The 25,732-nt window shown below is 48.3% G+C and overlaps 1 protein-coding gene across 3 annotated transcripts in view; it reads right to left on the bottom strand.

The window, feature by feature from the left end:
- Positions 1-25,732, bottom strand: part of CIZ1 (CDKN1A interacting zinc finger protein 1) — a 579,230-nt gene that overhangs the window by 310,786 nt on the left and 242,712 nt on the right. For all 3 annotated transcript variants that reach the window (XM_069236987.1, XM_069236989.1, XM_069236988.1), the window contains exon 8: positions 7,590-7,666. In XM_069236987.1, coding sequence (XP_069093088.1) covers positions 7,590-7,666 — 77 coding nt within the window. The remainder of the gene's footprint in view (positions 1-7,589; positions 7,667-25,732) is intronic.

Raw genomic sequence — 25,732 nt, 5'->3', positions numbered from 1 at the left:
TAGCCTGTTTTTAACATGATAGCCTGCATGACTGTTTGTTACACATGTATAATGTGTATATATTTTATATATGCTCCGGGTCCCCGCACAAGGGCGGGAATATTCAATGTTTATGACTATTGATGAGGATCCCCTGGAAGAGAACTTGTTCTTCTGATGGATACAACTACCTGTGGATTCCTCACCTATTGAATAGAGTCCCAAGGCAGTACCGCACTCGGTGGAGGGTGCCTGAATGGTCAAACCAAGAAATCCTGCAGCACTGACCGTGCAAAATTGCCATCCCTCCTAACCTCCGAATCCAAGCAGTAATGCTTCACAAAAGCGTGGCGGGATGACCAAGTTGTGGCCTTGCAGATGTCGACGACAGGAACACCCCTAGCCAAGGCCGAAGAGGCCGACTTAGCTGTGGCGGAATGAGCTCTTATTCCATCAGGGGATTCCTTCTTTGCCAGAGAGTAACACAGTTTAATGCAAAGTATGACCCACCTGGAGAGTGTTCTCTTGTGGACTGCCGTTCCTCTCCTCTTTCCCACGTACCCGATGAAGAGCTGATCCTCCAACCTAAAATCCTTCGTTCTGTCCACGTAGAAGCTCAGCGCTCTCCTTGGGTCTAAGCGGTGCAGTCTTTCTTCCTCTTTCGAAGGATGAGGTGGAGGATAAAACGAGGAAAGAGTAATTGTCTGGGTCATATGAAAGGGTGAAGCAACCTTCGGCAGGAAAGCAGCCTTGGTCCTCAACGCCAACTTATCCCCATAAAAAGATGTATACGGGGGTTCAACAGATAGAGCCTGCAGCTCACTCACTCTTCTTGCTGAAGTAATTGCAACAAGGAAAACCGTCTTCAGAACCAATAACCTTAAAGGGCAAGAGTGCATTGGCTCAAACGGCGAGCCCATAAGAAAAGTCAAGACTAGGTTCAAATCCCACCGGGGCATAATGAAAGGAGTGGGAGGAAATTTATTAATGAGACCTTTTAAAAATCTTAGCACTATAGGAGATTTAAATAAAGAAGGCTGGTCTGGAAGACATAGAAAGGCTGACAGGGCCGACAAATATCCCTTGACCGTAGCCACTGCACAACCCCTCTGTGCTAGGTACAACGCAAAAGACAAGATATCCAATAAGTGGGCACGTAAGGGATCAATTTGCTTCTCTCCACACCAAATCACAAATTTAGCCCACCTGCTAGCGTAGATAGATTTAGTGGAGTGTCGCCTGGCCGATAAAATAACATCCACGACCTCAGGTGGGAGAGAAAAGGAACTCAGGTTGCCCCGTTCAATCTCCAGGCATGAAGGTGCAGGCTCTGGAGGTGGGGGTGTAAAACCTGCCCCTGCGACTGCGGGAGGAGGTCTGCCCTGAGGGGGAGACGGAGCGGGTGGCACAGAGAGAGTTGGAGAAGATCCGAATACCATACCCTTCTTGGCCAATCCAGGGCTATTAAGATGACTTGGGCTCGGTCTTGGCGAATTTTCCTCAAAATTTGAGGAATTAAAGGTATGGGGGGAAACGCGTAAAGTAACTTGTCACGCCAGGTGATCTGAAACCCGCCCCCCAACGTTCCTTGCACCGGATACTGGAGGCTGCAGAACAACGGGCAATACGAGTTCTCCCGAGTGGCAAAAAGATCTATCCGAGGGAACCCCCACATCTGGAAGATTTGTCGGACTAGATCCGAATGGAGACGCCACTCGTGATCGGTCGAGAAATGCCGACTGAGACTGTCCGCACGCACGTTCAAGACTCCGGCCAGATGGTTTGCTACCAAGCAAATCCGATGGTCCCTTGCCCAGGACCATGGCCGCAGAGCTTCTCTGCAGAGAAGGTATGACCCTACTTCTCCCTGTTTGTTTATATACCACATTGCGGTAGTATTGTCCGTCAGGACCTGAACCGACTGACCGCAAAGGGAAGGGAGGAAGTCCTTGAGAGCCAGACGTATTGCCCGCAACTCCAACAGATTTATATGAAACATCTGTTCCACTGGAGACCAAAGACCTTTGACCTCCAGGTCCCCCAGATGAGCACCCCACCCTAGAGTGGAAGCATCCGTTATTACTGTGGTTACCGGCGGAGGTTGCGAGAACGGCCTCCCTTGAGAAAGATTGCCGTCCGCAATCCATTTTAAATCCGCCGCAGCGTCCCTGGAGATCTTTACCGATTCCTCGAGATCCCATTTGTGTTGAGACCACTACTTCCGGAGGCACCACTGAAGAGCCCACATGTGCCAGCGAGCGTGAGTGACCAACAGAATGCAAGAAGCGAACAGACCGAGCAGACGCAGGACCTTGAGGACTGGAACGACCGCTCCACTTTGAAACATTGGAATCAACGCCTGAATGTCCTGAAACCGCTGAGGAGGAGGAAAGGCTCGATTCAATGTTGTATCCAGAACTTCCCCTATGAACAGGAGGCGCTGAGAGGGCTCTAGGTGAGATTTGGGCACATTCACTGAAAAACCCAGGACGAACAACAACTGGGTTGTCGACTGTAGGTGATGCAACACAAGCTCCGGAGACTTGGCTTTGATCAACCAGTCGTCCAGGTAAGGAAATACCGCTATCACCTTCTTTCTGAGCTCTGCCGCAACCACCGACATCACCTTTGTGAAGACTCGAGGTGCTGAAGTAAGACCAAACGGAAGGACTGCGAACTGATAGTGCTGCGATACCACCACAAACCGGAGATACTTCCTGTGCGACTTGAGTATCGGGATATGAAAGTAAGCATCCTGCAAGTCGACGGACACCATCCAATCTCCATTGTTCAGCGCCAAAAGCACCTGAGCCAGGGTCAGCATCTTGAACTTCTCCTGTTTGAGCAACCAATTCAAGATCCTCAGGTCCAGGATTGGTCTTAACCGACCATCCTTCTTGGGGATCAGGAAGTATCTTGAGTAACAACCCTGACCCCTCTCCTGCTCTGGAACCAACTCCACCGCAACCTTTAAAAGGAGGACTTGAACCTCCTGTTCTAGCAACAGGAGATGCTCTTCTGAACAGTAGGATGGGCGGGGCAGGATGGGGGGAGGAAACTCCAGAAAGGGAAGGGCATAGCCTTTCCCCACAATGCTGATGACCCAGGAGTCTGATGTTATAACCTCCCACTTGCGTAGAAAGTGCAATAACCTCCCCCCTACAGGAGTGGTATGAGAAGGAATTGGTGGAAGACTAAGGCTGCTTCCCATGTTGCACCCCTCCAGAGGAAGAGGAAGAGGCAGAGTGCTGCTGGGTGGCTCCCCTGGTTCGGACCCTACCCCTCCCCCTGTACGATCTGTAGGAGAGAGCAGAGGCGGGTTATTGCTGACATCTGCCTCAAAAGGAAGAGGAAGAACCATGACCAAACCCTCTAAACCTTCTAAAAAATCTGGATGAAACAGAAGAGGAGGCCTGCAAGCCTAAAGACTTCGCCGTGGCCCTACTCTCCTTAAACCTCTCTAGGGCAGAGTCCGCCTTGGAGCCAAAAAGTTTATCCCCATCGAAGGGAAGATCCAACAGGGTAGACTGTACATCAGACGAGAAACCAGAGCTACGAAGCCAGGCTTGCCTCCTTGTAGCAACACCAGTACCCATAGCCCTGGCTACAGAGTCAGTCGTATCCAGACCAGATTGGATTACTTGGGTTGCCGCTGCTTGAGCATCAGAAACCAGGCCCATTACCTCTTGAGGCACCTCAGTATGGGACGACTTTATTTCATCCATCAGGGCGTAAATGTATCTTCCCAAAATACATGTAGCATTAGTAGATTTTAAAGCCATGCTACATGACGAAAAAGCCTTTTTAGAAGAATCTTCTTTGAGTCTCTGTCTGAAGGCACACCTGGAAATGAACCTGGGGCAGAACGGGATGAACATGAAGCCTGAACCACCAGGCTCTCAGGGGTTGGGTGCCTGGACAGAAAGCCTGGGTCAGCAGGAGGCACTCGATATCTTCGAGCCACCGATCTATTCACTGCCGAAGATGACACCGGCTTCTTCCATATTTCCAGGATTGGATCTAACAGAGCCTCACTAAAAGGCAGAAGTAGCTCTGCAGCTGTTGAAGCAGGATGCAATACTTCTGTTAAAATATTAGGCTTAGGCTCAGACACCGGCAAAGGAAGGTCAAAAAAATCAGCTGCTTTCTTATTAACCGAGTGGAATGATGCAGCCTCCTCCAGGCGATGTTAAGTCCCATTCTGGAGAGGTGTCCAAACCACTGGCTGTATCCAAACCATGGAGGTCTCCCTGAGATTCCTCAATCTCTCCTTCCTCCAATGCCTGCTTCTGATATTCTTGCTCCTCAAGGAGGCGAAGAGCAAGCCTCCTCGAATGCAACCTGGCCTCAATTCTAGGCGTTGACAGCTTGACGCCGATCCTCGGATCCATCAGACGCCGGATCCATTGGCGCCATGGATTTCTTTGGCGCCGTACGAGGCAAAGGGCGGACAGGAGACTGTTCCGGAGCCACAGGTCTATTCGGCGTCACCGGTTGAGAGGTTGGCGCCATAGGCGCCGGCGCCGAGCCCACATTTCCCATGGGAAGAAAGGGCATAAAAGGTGCCGGTCGTAACGGAGCCGGAGTACCCATGTTGAAAGCCAAGGGGCCCGAAGGACCAGCAGGTCCACCACCTGGAGCCATCTGCTGAAAAATTGTAAACATCGCATTCAAGAATGCGGAACTGTCGGCTCCTGGGGCTGGGAAAGCCGGATACTGAGGAGCCTGGACTCGAGGCGACATCGGCGCCGGCCGCAGCATCTGAGAAGCTGGTGAAAACTTCTGACGCTGAGGAACCTCAAACACCGATGGAGGATTCACAGGCGACGTCGGCGAAGCTGGTGAAGTCGGTGATGCAAACGGCGTCTGCGGCTGTGGAGAGATGGTGGGGCTCACTTCCCATGTCTTGCGGCATCGAGCTGAAGGCGACCTCGAACGCGATCTCTCCCTACTCGACCGGCGCCGAGATTCACAACAACGCCGGGAGTCACGATGACGCCGATGCGACTTCGGAGACGATGACTTGCGATGATGCCGCTTTTCTTTTTTCTAAGACTTCGCCAAAAAGAGCTTTGCTTCTCGCTCTTTTAACGCCTTCGGATTCATCCGTTGACAAGAGTCACATTTGTCAACGTCGTGGTCGGAGCTGAGACACCACAAACAGTCTGTATGTGGGTCCGTAACCGACATCTTGCCACCGCACTCATTGCAGGGCTTGAATCCGGATTTTCTTTGCGACATTCTATCTTTTCTCAAAGAAGAAACAGCAAAAATAACTGTAACTACGTAGAGTAGTAACAGTAGCTCCCTCGAAGAATAACCGTCGTTCGAATGGCACGGAAAAAAGGGAACTGACATTGGCACGTCGGCGAGGACCTCTTATTGCCTGTATGACGTCAGACGGCGTCACGTGGGCAATTGTGACGTCCTTGTCGACGTGCAGAAGCTAGGAAGAAGATTTCCGTTGAATGCTGGCGCAAGGGGAGAATTCAATAGGTGAGGAATCCACAGGAAGTTGTAGAGTCATGTTCACTGGAGCTTCATGTTGGCAGTTGGCACAGGTGGTAGAGTCTTTGTGCAAACAGGCTCATTCACCCGACCAAAACTTCAGGATTTCATTCTTTTATACAGAGGACTGCACTCTGATGCCAGACAAGGGTCCATGACCTAAGTATGTACCTCCTGGGGATCAGGGACTCACTCTACCAGAGGCTAGCAGTTTCTGGTCTGGTCAGCTGGGCAGATGCAGAACAGTTATCTGGATCTCATTATGTCTCTGTAGCTCACACGGGAGGCCAGTTAGCTAGGCCTTGGAGTCACTCTGGTGGTCCTGGGTTTGAAGAGCATGTCCAGGTTTCCTTCCTCAGGCAGCAGGGCAGTCCTTCTAGCAGCAGGCTACTACTCCCTCTGAGTCTTAAACATGTCCAGAAGTGATTTGGTTAGTGGCTCAGGAGGTCTAATATTTATCCCTGGTGCCAGGCTTTGAAGTGGGGGGTGGATCCCAATATTAACCCTACAGCTGGTTCTGGAAAGTTCTTTCTTTCCCCTGTCAAAGCTCCAAGACATCTGGGGTGTCAAAGATTAGTATTAGGCTCTTTTGTGTATGGGCTGGAGGCTGCCCTCTGAAATGTAAATGGGACAGGAATAGCTCCTCCCCAACCATCCTGGTAGGATGGCCATACTGCGAAAACCTAGTCCCCCTTTGTCTCATTGTATGGGAGGAATACACAACCGCCAACTCCCAAACTATGCACAGTCATGTGACCCAGGACATAGGCTCCAGGCACCTAACACCGAGACAAGAAAATGCCAATTCTCTAAAGGTGGCATTTTCTAAATTGTGACTTAAAATCCAACTTTACCATAAAAGAGGATTTCAAATTACAATTCATTTGAGAGCAAACATAATTTTCCTACTTGCTCGCAAACTTAAGTTACCAAGTAAAACAAGGTGACCCAATGCTATCCTACGGGGGAGATAGGCCTTACATTGGTGAAAAAGGACTATATGAGTTTTTCACAACTCGGACATGCATAACTTAAGCACACATATCCTACTTTTTACATAAAATGCACATTACCCTATGAGACTTTAAGGCCTACCTTAGGGATGACTTATATGTATTAAAAAAACAGAGGGTAAAGGGTTTATTTTGACAGAGCACTTTGGCAGTTTAACACTTTGGCAGTTTAACACAATACTACAGGTTGCAGTGACATGTTGTAAAAGGCTACTTCAGTGTGTGGCACAATAAGTGCTGCAGGTCCACTAGTAGCAGTTAACTTACAGGCCCTTGGCACATGTAATACCATTTACTAGGGTCTTATATGTAAAAGAAAAGTGCCAATTAGGTGTAGCCTAAGTGTACCATGTTTTAGTGAGAGAGTCTTTTAGCACTGGTAAGCAGTTGTAGAGTTAGCAAAACTGGAGGGGTCAAGGTAAAATGTTTGAGGGACCACCACCCAAGGATGGTAGGTCTAACAGTATGGAATTATATATTTTAGGGAAGTGCTCCATGCTCTCGTGTGTTGGTGGGTCACTTCACTGTTATGACTCTTTGTGAGGATTCCCTGGAAGAGAACATTTACTACCATGGATTCCCCAGCCTGAAATTGGGGAATATTCAAGCAAGTGGATCTATGAAGGATCCAATGCTGGAGAATAAGACATTCTTTGCAGCTCCTGGAGAGTACTCTTGTGTGTTAATTATCACCAACCTATTCCTGCCATCATTCATTGCTTTTTATGATTTATCAATAATCCACATAAATCCAACATTAACTTTCATTTTTCAGGTCAGGTTAAATTGTTTTTTCTGGTACTGGGACAATACTAATCAAACACAGCAATACGTTTAGTGCTCGCTTGCCTGGTTATTCGACATTTTGTATGCAAATATGAACAATTCCAGTCTTCTGCTGGCAAGTGAGTGGCAGACACATGAGGTATTGCAAAGTACCATCAACAGAGGCTTAATCCACAGATGAAATGCAGGCATATAGTTCCTTGTCATCCTTAATTGCACATTTATAGCTCCATGATGTTGGTGGGATGGGAGGGGTGGTAAGGAGGGGAGGGGTGGTAGGAATGACAATTCTGAACTACCCACCTCAGCCTTGGAGTCCATGGAGATGTTCTGTGCACTTGGAATACCGTCAGCCTTGCACTGCTGCAAGCTATCGAGGCCTGGAAACAAAGAACATTACATGAAGACCACAAGTTCACAACAATATATTATAGTCCCTTACCTTCCCAGTACTCCCTTGTTATGTTACACTTTTCCAATAGTATAGTAATAAAAAATTCCTAGGCAACTGGTGCTGTTGCTATGGGCAACCTTGCATTTTCACAATCAAGGCAGCTCTGTAGGGTGCATGGGGCCTTGTGACCTTCTACCTTACCTATGTTTAATCAATCACTTCCTCTGAAGGGGATGATGACTGATCTCACAACCTTCCACTGAACCCATTTGTGTGAGATCAATGAGGCAGTGGGCAGACCCAAGTGATGGTGCTAAGAAAAGGATGATAGGACCTGCAACCTTCTAAACAATTCAAAGTTTATGTTATCACTTATTCAGCAGAACAAGTAATCTTGTGATTTTCTACCTTACCCATGCAAGTGGAAAGCGAGTTCCCCACGGAACCAACTTATTATCAAGGATGAAAATAAGCTACTTACCTGTAACTGTAGTTCTCCAGTATTGATATCTTTCATGGATTCACATGCTTGAATAATTCCTCGTCCTCAAACTGGGACTTCCACAGTACAATTAGAATGCAGCCCATAATGATACATATAGCGTATAATGACTAGAAAACATTCACTTCAATAACTTATTGTAGGAAGCTGGCTCTCTATATGGTGCACTAAAAAGAAGAACACCACGAAGAGGGTCCAGTGGATCCCCAATTGTTTTGCAGAGGCAAGAGTAGATAGTACTAACACTCTATTTTGTGGTGGTGTGGGTGAGTGGTTACACTTATCAAAGGGTAGCGCTAAGCATTTGTTGTACTCACAGAGGCAATAAATGAGACACACACTCAAAGAATAAATCTGAGACCAATTTAGAAAAATAACACTTCTTTTTATATATACTTTATACCCAAGAACTTCGTTATAATTAAAGTACGTTTTCAAGCATAAATACTTTTTAGTTTCAAAAATCGACAGTGCAATTTCAAGATTCTTCAATGTTAACCTATGGGAGGAAAACACAGTTAGATAACAAGCACTTATTGACGACTCACGGGACCAAACTTGTAGAATTAAGGTAAGTACTGGGTAAAGGTCAGGACCACACCAACAGGTCACTCTGGGCAGCACTCGGATATCCAATGTATTTCAATGGGGATTGGTCTCCGTGGATGTAGGCTGTGGGCCCAGTCGGAGTCAACCAACAGGTAGGCCACAAACATGAGGTGCTCGGGGACGTAGGTGCATCTTTGGTCCTCTTCTCCCATGCCCAGGGGCGACGGATGCAGGGGTGTCCTTTGGAGGTTGGTTTCCTGGACCAGGAGCACTCACAGTTGAGCTGCCCTTGGTCTGAGGCTAAAGGCGTTGTAGCGGAGCCCAGGACGGGTAAAACCACAGTGGACTCGAGCTCAGCAGAGCTAGGGGACATCTTTGACACCAAGGATCTACTTAAACTCGGGACGGCAGCAACAGGTGCAGTGGTTGCTTTAGGTGTCGGGTTCTTTCACTGTAGTAGCTGCAGGAGAGGGAGAGGCCTGTGTGCAGAGACTTCAGGGAGTCCAGCAGAGGTGAAACCATGATGGATTTGGATTCTTGGCAGCCGAGGGACCTTATTGGCAGCAGAGGTCCATTCCTACTCGGGTCAGTGACTGCAGGTGCAGTGGGCTTTGCAGTTCCGGAAGCTGCAGAATCCTTTCCTTAGAACTGGTTGGAGAGCAGGTCCGCTGCTTACTGGAGACTTCATTCTTTTTTCAAAGGTAGGCAGTCCTCCCAGTTTTCTGGAGGTTCAGCTGCAGGACGAAGCATCTTTTGGGGAGAGTCCGTCGAAGAGTACAGACAGGCCAGGGGGGTTGGTACCAGGTCAGCTGCTTCTTCTTCTTCTTCTTCTTCTCTTCAGAGACAAGATGGATTCAGCGCTGGAGCTCTTTAAAGAACAGCAGGTCTACGGTCATGTCATAGGGCCTTGCCATTGCCCCTTATCACCCCTAATCTGCCTTTCGCTCCTTTCTTGGCCACAGAAGGGGCTTCCAGTTGCATCTATACTAACACAGCCCTGTGGGTCAGGCATCAACAGATTGGGCCAGACCACCACTCCCCTGGCAGCTACAGCCTCCAAACTCTTATAGCCTGCCCTCTTACCATCATGGGCACCCAGTGGGAGGCAGACTTCCCATTACCTGATTCACTGGCTGTCTATAACATCAGATCAGTGTGTTTTGCAGGTTGTCCAAAGGGGCTACTCCCTCCCCTTCCTGACTACACCTCCACTCATGCTGGCTGCTTGCAACATGCTGACGGAGGATCATCTTGCTTTAGTCCACCAGGAAGTGATGCTTCTCTTGGCCGAGGGAGCCTTGGAGAGGGTGTCTTTGTCCTATCCTAGACCTGCACCCTCTCAATTTTTTTCCTGAAAAAGGAGAAATTCAAAATGCTAAAGCTTGCTCAAGTTCTGGCTGCTATAGATCCGGGAGTCTGAATGGTAGTGGTGGACTTAGAGGATGTGTAGGAAGTTGGCTCTGTATGTGCTATTTCAAAGTAAGGAATAGCATGCACAGAGTCCAAGGGTTCCCCTTAGAGGTAAAATAGTGGTAAAAAGAGATAATACTAATGCTCTATTTTGTGGTAGTGTGGTCGAGCAGTAGGCTTATCCAAGGAGTAGTGTTAAGCATTTGTTGTACATACACATAGGCAATAAATGAGGTACACACACTCAGAGACAAATCCAGCCAATAGGTTTTGTTATAGAAAAATATATTTTCTTAGTTTATTTTAAGAACCACAGGTTCAAATTTTACATGTAATAGCTCATTTGAAAGGTATTGCAGGTAAGTACTCTAGGAACTTTGAATCATTACTTTAGCATGTATACTTTTTACATAAAACACAATAAGCTGTTTTAAAAGTGGACACTTAGTGCAATTTTCACAGTTCCTGGGGGAGGTAAGTTATTGTTAGTTTTCACAGGTAAGTAAGTCACTTACAGTTTTCAGTTTTTGGTCCAAGGTAGCCCACCGTTGGGGGTTCAGAGCAACCCCAAAGTTATCACACCAGCAGCTCAGGGACGGTCAGGTGCAAAGGTCAAAGAGGTGCCCAAAACACATAGGCTTCAATGGAGAGAAGGGGGTGCCCCGGTTCCAGTCTGCCAACAGGTAAGTACCTGCGTCTTCGGAGGGCAGACCAGGGGGGTTTTGTAGGGCACCGGGGGGGACACAAGTCAGCACAGAAAGTACACCGTCAGCAGCGCGGGGGCGGCCGGGTGCAGTGTGCAAACACGCGTCGGGTTTTCAATGGAAGTCAATGAGAGATCAAGGGATCTCTTCAGCGTCGCAGGCAGGCAAGGGGGGGGCTCCTCGGGGGAGCCACCACCTGGGCAAGGGACAGGGCCTCCTGGGGGTCACTCCTGCACAGAAGTTCAGTTTCTTTAGGGGCTGGGGGCTGCGGGTGCAGGGTCTTTTCCAGCCGTCGGGAAATGGAGTTCAGACAGTCGCGGTCAGGGGAGCCTGGGGATTCCCTCTGCAGGCGTCGCTCTGGGGGCTCAGGGGGGACAACTTTGGTTACTCACAGTCGTAGAGTCGCCGGAGGGTCCTCCCTGAGTTGGTTGTTCTCCACCAGTCGAGTCGGGGTCGCCGGGTGCAGTGTTGCAAGTCTCACGCTTCTTGCGGGGAGTTGCAGGGGTCTTTAAATCTGCTCCTTGTAACAAAGTTGCAGTTCTTTTGGAGCAGTGACGCTGTCCTCAGGAGTTTCTTGTCTTTTTCGAAGCAGGGCAGTCCTCGGAGGATTCAGAGGTCGCTGGTCCCTTGGAAAGCGTCGCTGGAGCAGGGTTCTTTGGAAGGCAGGAGACAGGCCGTTAAGTCTGGGGCCAAGGCAGTTGGTGTCTTCTGGTCTTCCTCTGCAGGGGTCTTTCAGCTCAGCAGTCCTTCTTCTTGTAGTTGCAGGAATCTAATTTCTAGGTTCAGGGAGAGCCCTTAAATACTAAATTTAAGGGCGTGTTTAGGTCTGGGGGGTTAGTAGCCAATGGCTACTAGCCCTGAGGGTGAGTACACCCTCTTTGTGCCTCCTCCCAAGGGGAGGAGGTCACATCCCTAATCCTATTGGGGGAATCCTCCATCTGCAAGATGGAGGATTTCTAAAAGTTAGAGTCACTTCAGCTCAGGACACCTTAGGGGCTGTCCTGACTGGCCAGTGACTCCTCCTTGTTGCTTTCTTTGTTCCCTCCAGCCTTGCCGCCAAAAGTGGGGGCCGTGGCCGGAGGGGGCGGGCAACTCCACTAAGCTGGAGTGCCCTGCTGTGCTGTGACAAAGGGGTGTGCCTTTGAGGCTCACCGCCAGGTGTTACAGCTCCTGCCTGGGGGAGGTGTTAGCATCTCCACCCAGTGCAGGCTTTGTTACTGGCCTCAGAGTGACAAAGGCACTCTCCCCATGGGGCCAGCAACATGTCTCTAGTGTGGCAGGCTGCTGGAACCAGTCAGCCTACACAGATAGTCGGTTAGGTTTCAGGGGGCACCTCTAAGGTGCCCTCTGTGGTGTATTTTACAATAAAATGTACACTGGCATCAGTGTGCATTTATTGTGCTGAGAAGTTTGATACCAAACTTCCCAGTTTTCAGTGTAGCCATTATGGTGCTGTGGAGTTCGTGTAAAACAGACTCCCAGACCATATACTCTTATGGCTACCCTGCACTTACAATGTCTAAGGTTTTGCTTAGACACTGTAGGGGCACAGTGCTCATGCACTGGTACCCTCACCTATGGTATAGTGCACCCTGCCTTAGGGCTGTAAGGCCTGCTAGAGGGGTGTCTTACCTATACTGCATAGGCAGTGAGAGGCTGGCATGGCACCCTGAGGGGAGTGCCATGTCGACTTACTCATTTTGTTCTCACTAGCACACACAAGCTGGTAAGCAGTGTGTCTGTGCTGAGTGAGGGGTCTCCAGGGTAACATAATACATGCTGCAGCCCTTAGAGACCTTCCCTGGCAACAGGGGCCTTGGTACCAGAGGTACCAGTTACAAGGGACTTATCTGGATGCCAGGGTGTGCCAATTGTGGAATCAAAAGTACAGGTTAGGGAAAGAACACTGGTGCTGGGGCCTGGTTAGCAGGCCTCCGCACACTTTCAATTCAAAACATAGCATCAGCAAAGGCAAAAAGTCAGGGGGTAACCATGCCAAGGAGGCATTTCCTTACAGGATGCATAATTTCACATCCCTGTTCTGCCTGCCCACAGGCTTTATCTGTGATTCACAAAGGGCCACCAGCATTTTCAGTTTGCTGTGCTCCCTTTTAGGGATCGGCAAGTCCAGGATAGTCAGGCTATTATACAGATGTTTCAGCCTCTATCCTAGATTTCGTTCAGGCTGACTCTGGGGATGCTGGGCCTCATGGCATCCCATATCTTGCTGGTGACACTTGCCTGCTGGCAAATGCAGGCTCTGCAGTGGGACCTGAAGTTCCAGTAAACAATAGCATCAGGTGAATCTCTGACATGGCCTGAATTTCGAAGGGAACTGCGAACGATCTGCAGTGGTGGTTAACGAACTGTGATTGGGTCAGTGGCAGACCCCTCTCCCTTCTCCAACCAGATCTGACAGTAGTGACAGATGGCGTCACTCCTGGGATGGGGCGACCATCTGGGAGAGGCAGAGATCAGAGACCTCTGGTCTCCAGTGAAATCCAGACTCCACATCAACCTTCCGGAGCTCTGAGCGATCCGGCTGGCATTAAAGGCCTCAAGGAAAGGCTAGGAAAGGTGTTCACAAGCAACACCACCTCCATGTGGTATTGCAATAATGGTAGGGTGGGATCATGGACTCTCTGTCAAGAGGCCCTGCATCTCTGGACCTGGCTGGAATGTCAGGGCATATCCCTGGTAGTTCAACACCAGGCAGCCTCACTGAATGCTAAGGCACACAAACTCAGCCCAAGATGCCTAGCGAATCACAAATGTCATCTCAGCAGTGGGAAGAGCCTTGGTTAGATCTGTTTGCCACTGCAGAGAACTCAAAATGTCAGCAGTTTTGCACACTGGAATTTCCAAGCCAGCACTTGCTCGGAGATGCTTTTTGTCTTGAGAGGAGCTCAGCCCTCCTGTATGCCTTTCTGCCCATACCACTCCCGCCTAGAGTTCATAAGAAACTCAGGAACGACTGGAACCAAGTCATCTTTGTGGCTCTGGACTGGGCTCAGGGAGTTTGGTATTCTGAGCTGTTGAACATGGCCATCTGTCCTTCCATCAAGCTGTCCCTTCAGGAGGATCTTCTGTCGCAGGAGAAGGAGAGAGTTCTCTACCTGAACCTCTCAATACTCCACCTCACTGCTTGGAAATTGAGCGCTGACAGTTGACAACTTTCGACCTTCTGCCTAAAGTCTGCAGTGTTCTCTTGGCAGCCAGGCGTTCCTCCACCAAAATGGCATATGCCTGCTGTTGGAGGAAGTTTGTGGCATGGTGATGATAAAGATTGCATTTGGGTCCTTGACAACATCGTCAATTACATTGTTGACAAGGGAGAAAACCGCATTCTGACATCTTGAAGCACCACAAGCAGTAGACTCTCCTCCAGACTACATGACTGATTTCATAACTTGATGGAGAGAGCAGCAAAGAGGTTTCAACTACCACTAACAATAATACACTCAGAACTTTAAGGAACCTGCTAAGTAATCAACCAGAGCAATCATAGATTTTATTTGGGAAGATGGTATGAAGGCAATGAAAAACACAGCTACAGTTTCTGTGGTGTTACCTAGACTGGATAAAAAATATAAAGCACCAGAAGATTTGTCAGCATGTTTAGTTGGTCATCCAAAACTGGATTCAGTTGTAACACAAGCAGGTCAGCGTTCATTCAAAAATCCATCCACTCCTTTTTCCACGCCTCCTGATAGAGAAGGTCACGCTTGGATAACATAGGAAAATGGTTTTCTGCGATGTCAGCGACCACTGTTCTTTGGCTACTCTTGGCCTCTGGGAAAGACAAATGTGGTCAGTCATCGCCACATACATAGATCTCTTGCTTGAAGATGTGAAAGGAGAAGCACTAAAGATGAAAGGAGAAGCACTAAAGATGCAAGGAGAAGCAAAAAAAGACGCTACAAGAAAAGGGAAAGAACGTCCTCAGAAATGACTGACTGTACGATGGACGTAGTGTCAACAGGTTTTCTCCAGCTGGCAGGAGCTGATGTTCTCAGGAGGCAAGGATGGCTGAAAGCAACAGCGTTCAGACCAGAAATACAAAGAAGAATCTTAGATATGCCATACAATGGAGAAGCACTATTTGGCAAGCTTATGGACGAAGCTTTGCAGGCAATAAAAACAGACCCAGATACTGCAAAATCTTTGAGTACCTTACAATTGAGAGAGCTGCATTTTCTAGTAGCAAGAGGAAGAAGGCTATACTCCTACAGCGGAAGATATCAACCATAGATTCATCAACAATATCAGGCCTTTTAGTAACAGTATCGACCTTTTTTATCCCCAACAACAGTTTAGATACCTACTGACAGCAGCTTACAGTAAACAAACTCCAAGAAAGAAAAAATCTTCTCAAGGAAGGGGCGAAAACACTGAAGTCTTAATGGCGGCAGTTACACCCTCTTTATCCAGGAAATATATTAGGGGCCGAATGACAAATTATTTACATAAATGGAAACTGATGATAACTGACAGGGGGGTTTTGGATCTAATCACCTAGGGTCACACCTTTGAATGCATTAAAAAAAACTCCAAATACCCCTCGGAAGGAGCATCCCCTCGTCATCTGCACCTGCTTCAGCGGGAAATAATAACCATGACCAACAAAGGCACAATAGAGAGAGTACCGCTCACCCAGAAAGGAAAGTGTTTTTAAACCCCGGTTCTTCTGAGACTGAAGAGGGGCGACCCATTTTGGATCTGCAAAAGCTGAACACATATCTAAGGAAACAATTCTTTTGCATGGTTACTCTGCAGGACATCCTGCACCTTCTCAGTCACGGGGATTATATATTAACATTGGATCTCTAGGATTCCTACTTTCACATCCCAATCCACAATCCATCACAAGTTCCATAAGAGTTAATGTGGCCGGCTTTCATTATCAATTCAAAGTTCTCTCTTTTGGACTGAAATCAACTCCCTGTATTTTTGCAAAATGCTTAGCTCAGGTTGCAGCTGATATGAGACAAAGGGGTTTTTAGGTAGTCCCTTACCCCGACGATTGGTTGATAAAAGCACCAACTTCTCATCTGGCAACGATGGTAACAAAAGCCTAGCTTACTTTATTCAGTATTCCACAACTTGGGCCTTAGTCAACCCCCAGAAATCGTCTCTCAATCCTTCGACACAGATAACATTCTTGGGAGCAGTGCTCGACACAGTTCAAGGCAAAGCAATTGTGGCGCAAGAAAGACAAATAAAGACTCAAGCTTTCATCACAGAGATTACTGAAAAGAAAGTTTGTTTCAATCCACCTATTCAGTTTACTCTTCGGATGATGTCCTCTTGTATCTCACTAGTACCATATTGCCACCTCCAAAGGTGGCCTTTACAAGATGAATTAGACAAACAGTGGCTTCAAATTCAGGGGTCATTCAACGACATAATACATATCACTCCAAACATAAAAACATTGTTTCACCGGTGGATGAAGAAGGCAAATCTGTCCAGAGGGTTAACCTCCCTTCCTCATATTCCCTACTTTGTTATCACCACAGATGTGTCCCTAGAGAGGTGAAGCGCTCACCTACAGGATTTTTGAATCAGTGGAAAGTGGACTAAATGCCAACTGAAAATGTACCTGAATCTGCTGGAGCTCAAAGCCATAGCACTGTGTCTGCAGTCATTCCTACTCAGGATAAAAGGTTCATCAGTATTGATTCGTACAGACCACACCACCAGCGTGCATTATATAAACAAACTGGCCTGGTGTATGGTGGGTAACTAAGATACCTACACCATACACCAGGTTCAGGTATCCCCTATTAGTGAAGTTTAGGCAGTGTCTAGAAGCCAGGCTCTCTAGAGGAAGCTGTGGATGAGCAGCCAAGGCTTATCTAGGAGACATGCAAAGTTCATGCAAAACCACTGTAGTTACACAGCACTCACACACATGAAAGAAAACACTTAGTTGTACAAAACTAAAGGTACTTTTTTTTTGGTCACACAACACCACAAAATACTAGAGAGGCAACCCTCCAATAGTAGGTAAGTAATACACTAAACATATACACTAGTAAGCAGTAATAGGCATAGAAAGGGCAATAGAACAGGCATAGAAAAGGTTAGAAAACAGTGCAAATAGCAATAAGCGATAGTGACCCTAGGGGGAGCCCAAACCATATACTAAAAAAAATGGAATGTGAAAACAGGACTCCCACCTAGGTAAATGGAATGTGTAGAGAGGAGCTGGGAGTACTAGAAAACCACAGAGGTAAGTAACACAATACCCCACAGCAACCAGGAAAGCAGGAGTAAATCACTGGAATTTCCACAAACCACCGAAAAGGACAAAAATGAAGAAAAGAAGACACAGAAACAAGACTGCAAGAAACCAGTGGTGGATTCCTGGAGAGGAAGACCTGTGGAGAGAGGGGACTAAGTCCAGAAGTCACAGTGGAGTCCAGGAGGAGTAGGAGCTACTACCCATCTAGCTGTACTTGTAGGAGTTGGTCGACGGTGATGAACAGAAGGTCAGCACTGCAGCCCTGGAGCCGGAGAAGAGTTCCTGAGGGATGCAGAAGATGTCCCACACTGTAATGAGGATTGCAGATGGGTGTTGGTGCAGGGATTCAACCAACAAGCTTTGGCAAAGGCAAATTTGCGGTTAGTGGAAAAGTGGTGCTGCAGAGGACCAGCAAAGGCCCGGAAGACTCAACCAAGGAGAGGGAGTCACAGGGGACCCTAAGCGACAGAGAGGGCCCACAGAAGCAGAGGCATCACCCACAGGACGGGGACACAGACGTCGCGGAAGGAGCCCACGCAACACTACAGAAAGAGATCCCACGCCACAGGAGAACCACGCAGAGGGCTGTGCATGGGAGGAAGGAGTGCTGGGGGCTGGAGCTACAGGCCGTCTGAAGATCCCTTGGAGGAGATGCCAACAAACATTGGCAGCTGCTAGAGACACGGTGCATGGGGTTACTGTCCTGCGTGGGAAGGCAAGGGCTTACCTCCACCAAAGTTGGACAACTGACAGAGAGGACCAAGAGGACTACTCCAGACCACCACCCGCAATGCAGGATCCACACAGCTCAGGATGAGAGGAGATCTATGCAGCCGGTCATCATTGAAGTAGGTGCCTGTGGATGCAGGGGATTGACTCCTTCACTCCACGGGAGATTCCTTCTTACTTCTTGATGCAGACTGAAGATTTGTTCCCCTCAGAGGATGCACGGCCGGGGAAATGTTGCAGTTGCTGGAAGGAGCCGGCAAAACAATGTTGCAGAGCAGGGTCGTCGCTAAAGCTGCAGACTGTAGGTTCCTGTGAAGTCCAGTTGCGGTTTCAGTGGCCCAAAGTCGAAGTTAACATCGCAGAGGAGTCCTGCTGGAATCTTGCACGCCGAATCTGAGGACCCACCCCAGAGGAAGACCGTAAATAGCCCAGAGAGTGGGCTTGGTCACATGGCCAGGTGACCACCTATCAGAAGGTGCCTCAGACGTCACCTGCCTGGCCTGGCTACTCAGATGCTCCCAGAGTTCCCTTGCCCACCTTGGATTCAAGATGGCAGAACCCAGAGATCCTCTGGAAGAGCTCTGAGCACCACCCCTGGGGTGGTGATGGACGAGGGAGTGGTCACTCCCCTTTCCACTGTCCAGTTTTGTGCGAGCGCAGGGACTGGGAGTCCCTAAACTGATGTGGACTGGTTTATGCTCAGAGGGCACCAAATGTGCCCTTCAAACAAAACCAGTGGCTTGGAGAGGCTACCCCTCCCAAGCCAGTCACACCTATTTCCAAAGGGAGAGGGTGTTACCTCCCTTTCCCAAAGGATATCCTTTGTTCTGCGTTCCTGAGCTCGAGCTTCTCAAGCAACAGGAGGCCAGCAACCTGGGCTGCCCGGAAAACCCTGTAAGACTGGTGGTAGCAATGCTGGGGGGTCCTCTAAGAAGCCCCCCAGAGTGCATGGAATCATACTTCCAATACTTGCAACAGTATTGAAATGTGATACCAAACATGCCCAGGTTCAGAGTTACCATTATTTAGCTGGACATAGGTGTATGTCCAGTACACTCATAAAATGGCATTCCCGCGCTCACAATGTCCGGAAAACTTTATCTGGAGTTTAGTGCAGGGGTGCCCTCACACATAGGTACCTGCACCCTGCCCTCTGGGCTGAGAGGGCCTACCATAGGGGTGACTTACAATGACCTAGTGCAGTGACCCGTAGTGAAAACGGGTGCACGCACCCGTTTCACACAGACTGCAATGGCAGGCCTGCAGAACACTTCGTATGGGTTCCCTGTGGGTTGCAGCATAACTTCTGCAGCCCATAGGGACCCCTTTGTACCCCTATGCCCTGGGTACCATATACTAGAAACTTACATGGGGGAACCAGTATGCCAAATGTGGGAAGAAAAAGGTACAGTTACCAAAACTTACAGGCGGGAGCATAACCACTAGAGTCCTGGTTAGCAGGATTCCAGCGGACATAATCAAACATACTGACATCAGGTAGTAACTTTGCCAAGAAAGAGAGCACTTTCCTACAAGAGGGTACAAAATCACTAGCTCTATAGTAAGTAATAGAAGAGATTTGGAAGTGGGCTCTACAATAACAAGTAGCAAGCTGGACCAACAAAATAAAAAGGGAACCGTGGCGAATGATCGTGATTGTCATGAGATGACATACACAACACTGAATCACAGAACTACTGCTTCTATTGGAAGACACTCACATTCACCTGAAACCTCTGCCTACACTACTGACAGTGAACCACAACATGATCTTGCATCTGAATCCAACATCCTAGGACTTATCAGCCTGGCTCCTGAGTACAGTGAGTTTGCAAACTTGAATATCTGTGAAGATTGTAGAGAAATTCTTACGAAGGCCAAAGCGGATACTACAATTAGGACATAGAAGCTGAAAAAGAAGTGTTTTCGTTTGTTGTGCCAAAAAGCAGAAATTCACCCTTTTTCAGCACCACCGGAGCAACTTATATCCTATCTGCTGCTTTTAGCAAAATGAGGTTTAGCACACACTTCGATTAAAGTGCACTCAGCAGCAATCACAAAATGTAGAAGATCGACTGGATCGCCTTCCCTGTGCCTTGTGATCAAACTGTTTCTTAAGGTCCTTTTCAGAGTCTCCTCTGCAATAAAGAAACCTGCTCCATCTTGGCAACTCCGTGCAGTGCTTCACAGCTGATGGAAACTCAATTTAAGCCCATTCACAAAGCAGATGTGACGTTTCTAACACGGGAAATGGCACTTGTATTAGCAATTCAAGAACCATTTATACGGTTCAAACATAACAGTGTGGTTCTTAGAACTAATCCTAAATGTATACCTACATTTTCATTTGATTTTCATTTAAGTGAACCAATTGTCCTGAAGACATGCTTCCTGAATGTACAGAATGCGACTGAATGATCCGTACAAACTTTAGATGATAAAAGATGCCTCACGTTCTAGCTACGTGGGACAAAAGAATTGAGAAAATCAGACCAGCTACTTGTCGCATATGGGAACCATCGTAAGGTTTTCCAGTTTCCGAGCCTAGCATAGCCGATGGATTTCAGCAGTTATGAAGTTTTGTCACACTAATGCTGGAAGGCCATTGGCAGATAAAATAAGAGCACATTCTACCACAGCTGTCTCTACTAACACCGCTTTCTTTGCTGGTGTACTTATTGAGGAAAAATGTCGGGTGGGAACATGGAGGAATAGGTATACATTCATACAGCACTACTGCCTGGATTGTTGCGTCTGTGGGACAAGCAGTGTTGCATCATCTATTCCAATAAGCTGAGCCTTGCCTTATTCTGGTACTAACCATCTGCTATTGGGTCATTGCAATGTTGATTATGCATGTGTTCTAATGGCTAGCTATTCTGATTCAAGCATGTGAATCTATGAAAGATCCAATACTGGAGAAGAAAATGAGTTACCTACCTGTAACTGTAGTTCTCCGGTATTGGTATCTTTCAAAGATTCACATGTGACCCAACCTCTTTCCCAGAGATGTTCCCCTTACTTGCTTAGCTTCTCCTTTCCCACTAGTGCTTGAAAATCTGAGGGAGTAAAGCCTCTGTGGGGAGTTTTGCCTGATTGGCTGAAGTTTGGTTTTTAATAAATGATGTGGATAAGTGTAGGAAAGTGCCTCTTTTGACATGGTCATCCTCCCACTTTTTGCCTAGTTTCTGGTGTAATTTCGACTGAAAGTGCACTGGGTTCCTGCTAACCAGGTCCCTAGTGCCAGATCTCTTTCCTACAAAACTGTACAGTTGTTTTTTCCCAATTGGCAAAACCTTTAGCACCCATTGTGAGTCCCTAGTAAATGATACTGCGGTACCTAGGGCCTAGGATACTAAAGAGGGTCCCTAACGGCTGCAGCACAAATTGTGCCACCCTAAAGGACCCCAAGCATATGACAGGCTGCCACTGCAGGTTGCATTTCTTGGTGCAGACAAAAGTAAAAACACAACATGACACACCGCCTGTGTGCCGTGTCCCCTAAACACTGCATGTAATATATGTAAGTCACCTCTCTATTAGGCCGTACGACCCTAAGGCAGGGTGCATTATATTACATGTGAGGGTATATCTCCATGAGCAGATATGCCCCTGCTATGCCTTTGTCGATTCTCAGATATAGAAAATGACCAGGGAAGCCATTTTAAATACATGTGCTGGACACTGGTCAACATGAGTTCCCCAGCTACATGATGGTTTCACTGAAGATAGGGATGTTCGGTATCAAACATCTCGTATTGGTAAGCTCACACTGATGCCGGTGTTGGATTCAGCAATACCTGCACCCAGAGGGCACCTTAGAGGTGCCCCCTGAAAGCTTACTTGCTACTGATGTGTTCACTGTCTGGTCTTGACCAGTTCAGCCCCCCTAACAATGTTTATGATCCCTGCCCTACCCCCCACCCCCGTTTGAGCCATCATGCTCGAGGGGCAGAGACAACAGCAAGCACTGGGCGGGGGTGTTAACAACCTCACCCAGACAAGGTGGACTTTTCAGGGTGGGAAGCATCAAAGGCCTAGCCACCTTTGTAATGCAATCCAGATGGCCTGTCCTGACCCCTGTCCTGATCCCACTTTTGGTGGCAGAACAGGGAGTAAAATTAGACAAATTAGGTGTGCCCACTTCATGCCAATCCCACCCTTAAGGTGGACGAGCTGAAGTGGATACCACTTTTTAAATTCCTATGTCTTTGTTTGGAAGGAATTGGGCCACTAGGGTTAGGGCTATGCCCACTTCCTAGCGGAAGTGGTCATTTGAAGGGTGTAGTCACCCTAAATGAGAGCAACCCATTGGCTGCCACCTGGCACACCCTGTAATGCCCCTAAATTCAGTATTTAGGTGGCATCCCTCGAACTCAGATCCTGATGACCTAAGAAGAAAAGGGAGCCATCTCTGAAGAGATGGGAGCCATCAAAGAGCATGTCCATAAGTGATGCTTGGACATCACCAGAAAACCCAATTGTCCTCAATCAGGCACTGTAAGGCTACTGTCTATATAGCTGCTCTGCCCAGTGAGTCAGTGGTTCCCAGTCCACAGATAATCGCAAACTTAGCTGTGTCTCTCCCATATGTAACAGCCTGAGAAAGTAGGGCCCGGGCCATCCCAGAACCGATGGCAGCACATGTGCAACTGTGTCCCGCTGTTTGTGGGAATAGCAACCCAATAGGCGTTTACGGATCACAATGCCAGGCTAGTGAAAGAAAACATCTTCTCCCACAAGGTGTCCAGCCTCTTGGATTTCCAATCCAGTGGTGCAGATGGGAATGCACCAGGATTTACATGGAAGTGGAGGCTTGGACTATCGAGCTCTCCAGGGTAGAGTGCTTAGTGGGGATCGCAGGCAATATTCCTGTTCACACGAGCCCCTGTGCTCCGCATGGAACAAGACCAAAGTAGGATGTCAGTAAGAGCTTCATTAAATGGGGAAAGCAGCTCTGCAGGGGTCACTCCCAGTCGAAGCACTTCTGTTAAGACCTTCATCTTGACTGCCACAGAGGGCAAGCTAAGGTCAGGACCTGGGCCCGCCTTCTCACCACCAAAGAAAATGATGCTCCCTCCTCCATAGCACACTGTAGGGGGAGAAAGCATGCAAGTATCTGGAGGGATATATAGTCCGCTGGCTTCCGCTAAATCCTCACACCAGTCTGTGGTATCATAAGGTTGGTATTCTCCAGGGTCCAGCAACCTTCCATTCTTCCCCAACACCTGGCCCTTAGGAATTGGGCTCAGGCTCCACCTGGAAGGCATGGCACCAAACGGCGCCGGAAGCTGCATCGAGTTACGCCCATCCGGCTCTGAGTCGAACTGGGGATCAGAATTGGGATGGCACCGCCGGTGATGTTGGCATCAAGATCGGTGCGGGGGAAGGTTGAGGTGGCATGACCAGCACTGATCTGGATCCATCTGTGAATTCCTGGGGCTCGACTGGCGCAAGAGCAGCAGGCATGGCTCCAGTAGGAACTCTCCCAAACCTGTGGGGCCTGAAGGCATGCCATTGGGAATGAGCTGCCTAGATCCAGGTGCAAAGCATCATACATTTGTTTTATTGAGTAGGGGTCACTCTGGCTCCTGGAAATACTGGGAGGCGCAGAGACGGCTCAGGTGCTGGCTCTACTACGGAACCAGGCCTTGAATGTCGATGATCCCTCGTCTCGTCAGCCGACGGACAAGATGAAATCTCTTTGACTTCATCTTATGACGGGACTTACCCCAATAAACTGACAACCTTGATTGCAACGAGGATCTCAGACTCCACAACTGCTCCCGGGACCTTCCTTTCAACCGAGATCTGGATCGTCACAGCATCGCACATTGAGCTGCCAGAAGCTTGAGGGACCTCTCCCTCAAGGCCTTCAGGTTCATGGCGTGGCAATCAGAGCAGACCTTAGGGTCGCACTTGAGACACATAGAAGGTGCGGGTCTCACATCCGCCAAGGACAGGTGCAGCAGGGCTTGAAGCCAGCCTTTCTGGATGACATTCCTGCCACAAAAGGATGAAAAAAGCTCAAAAAGACTCAATAAAACATTAAAAAAATGTTAGTAAATGACTAAGGGATAGCTGTTCTCTGGATCTGCACTAACTGGCACGGAAAGAAAAGAAATTACTGCTGGGTTTCGGCCTATATAGGCACCGCAAACAATTCGGGTGTGGACGATGCCGTGTGAAGCTGATCAACGCCACCTACTGGCACACAGAGGTGCTGTTCAGAAAAACATTCTGGATCCAGTCTGACGTCTGGGGATAATTCTTAGATAAGGAATCTGCAGCTAAAAGCCTGTATCAGATAGCTAGTTATTAGAAAAAGAAAGGTTCAAAATCCTTTGTGGAGCTTCAGATTGAAGGTCAGTAAGGCAAAGCCAGGAATTGCACCACTTGCCAACACCTTGACAATATGAATGAGTGGTAAAGAATCAGCAGCAGCTATATTCAAAACTTCTTGGAAGTCTTCACTATCTTCATGTGGAAGCTTCTCTATGAAACGCTGCAGTGAACCCCAAAATGATCTAGCGTAACTATCTAACAGGGTAGTAGCAGTAGTAGCATTCATAGCTATTGCTGAGGGCCAACAAACTTTTTAATTCCATCCAACTCTTTAGGTCTTTTTCCATAGGGACGGAGGAGGCTGCTAAGTGTACATTGAAGGTATGGAAGTATCACTTCCTCCCGACATTTGATTAGATCGAAATTATTTGTAGACACCAAATTCAAAACCTCTTCATTTAAGGGAACAGGATGCTTTTGTGACGGAAGGTCTGGCCTCCCTCAAAATGTTTAAGAAACCTTTTGGAACATCTAAATGACCAAATTGCATGATATCATGCAATTTGGCCTGGCTCCACACCAGACTCCTCGCTATTGCCAACTGGATGACAGCAAGCCACTTCAAGCTGAACTCAGAAAAAAATTAGATCATCCTCTTCAGCCCCAACAAGTCAGCATGGGACGACTCCTGGTGGCCAGCCACCCTGGGGTCGCCCCCACCACCCACACACGCAACCTCAGCTTCATACTAGACTCTTCACTCTCCATGACCCAGCAAGTCAACGCCATCTCGTCCTCATGCTTCAACACCCTTCGAATGCTCCGCAAGACCTTCAGGTGGATTCCCATAGAAACCAGAAGAACGGTCACCCACGCCCTCGTTAGCAGCAGACTGGACTACGGCAACTCCCTCTATGCAGGAACAACGGCCAAGCTCCAGAAAAAACTCCGTCTCTTCCTCTATCTTCCTCGCCACAAACACATTTCTGCCCACCTCAAGGACCTCCATTGGCTACCCATCGACAAAAGGATCGTCTTCAAAATCCTAATCCACGCTTACAAAGCTCTCCACGACACAAGACCGGTCTACCTCAACGATCGACTCAACTTCCACAACCAGACACGCCAGCTCCGCTCCGCCAACCTCACCCTTGCCACAGTCCCTGGCATTCACCGTACCACAACTGGCGGCACATCCTTCTCTCACCTTGCAGACAAAATCTGGAACTCACTCCCTGCCAACCTACGTAACACCCAAGACCTCCTGACCTTCAGGAAGCACCTCAAGACCTGGCTCTTCCAGCAGTACTCCCCCCCCCCGCCCCTCCCCCCAGCGCCTTGAGACCCTTCCGGGTGAGTAGCACGCTCAACAAATAATTTGATTGACTGATTGGCTGAGAAGTTCAACGATGGAAGGCTGGTGTGCGATGATGATTAACCTTGCCTTGTCTTTCTCTCTGGAAATGCTTCAGGAAACTTCTCAAGACCTGGCTGTTCGAGCAGTAGCAGCACCTCCCCCCCCACCTCCCTTCTCCCCCTTCCCTTCTTCAGCGCCTTGAGACCCTCACGGGTGAGTAGTGTGCATAACAAATTCCTGATTGATTGATTGATTGATGTTGAGTAGCG

This window comes from Pleurodeles waltl, chromosome 6 (genome assembly GCF_031143425.1).
Source record: "Pleurodeles waltl isolate 20211129_DDA chromosome 6, aPleWal1.hap1.20221129, whole genome shotgun sequence".
In the NCBI taxonomy this organism is placed as follows: Eukaryota; Metazoa; Chordata; class Amphibia; order Caudata; family Salamandridae; genus Pleurodeles; species Pleurodeles waltl.
This window is presented reverse-complemented; position numbering and strand designations above follow the sequence as displayed.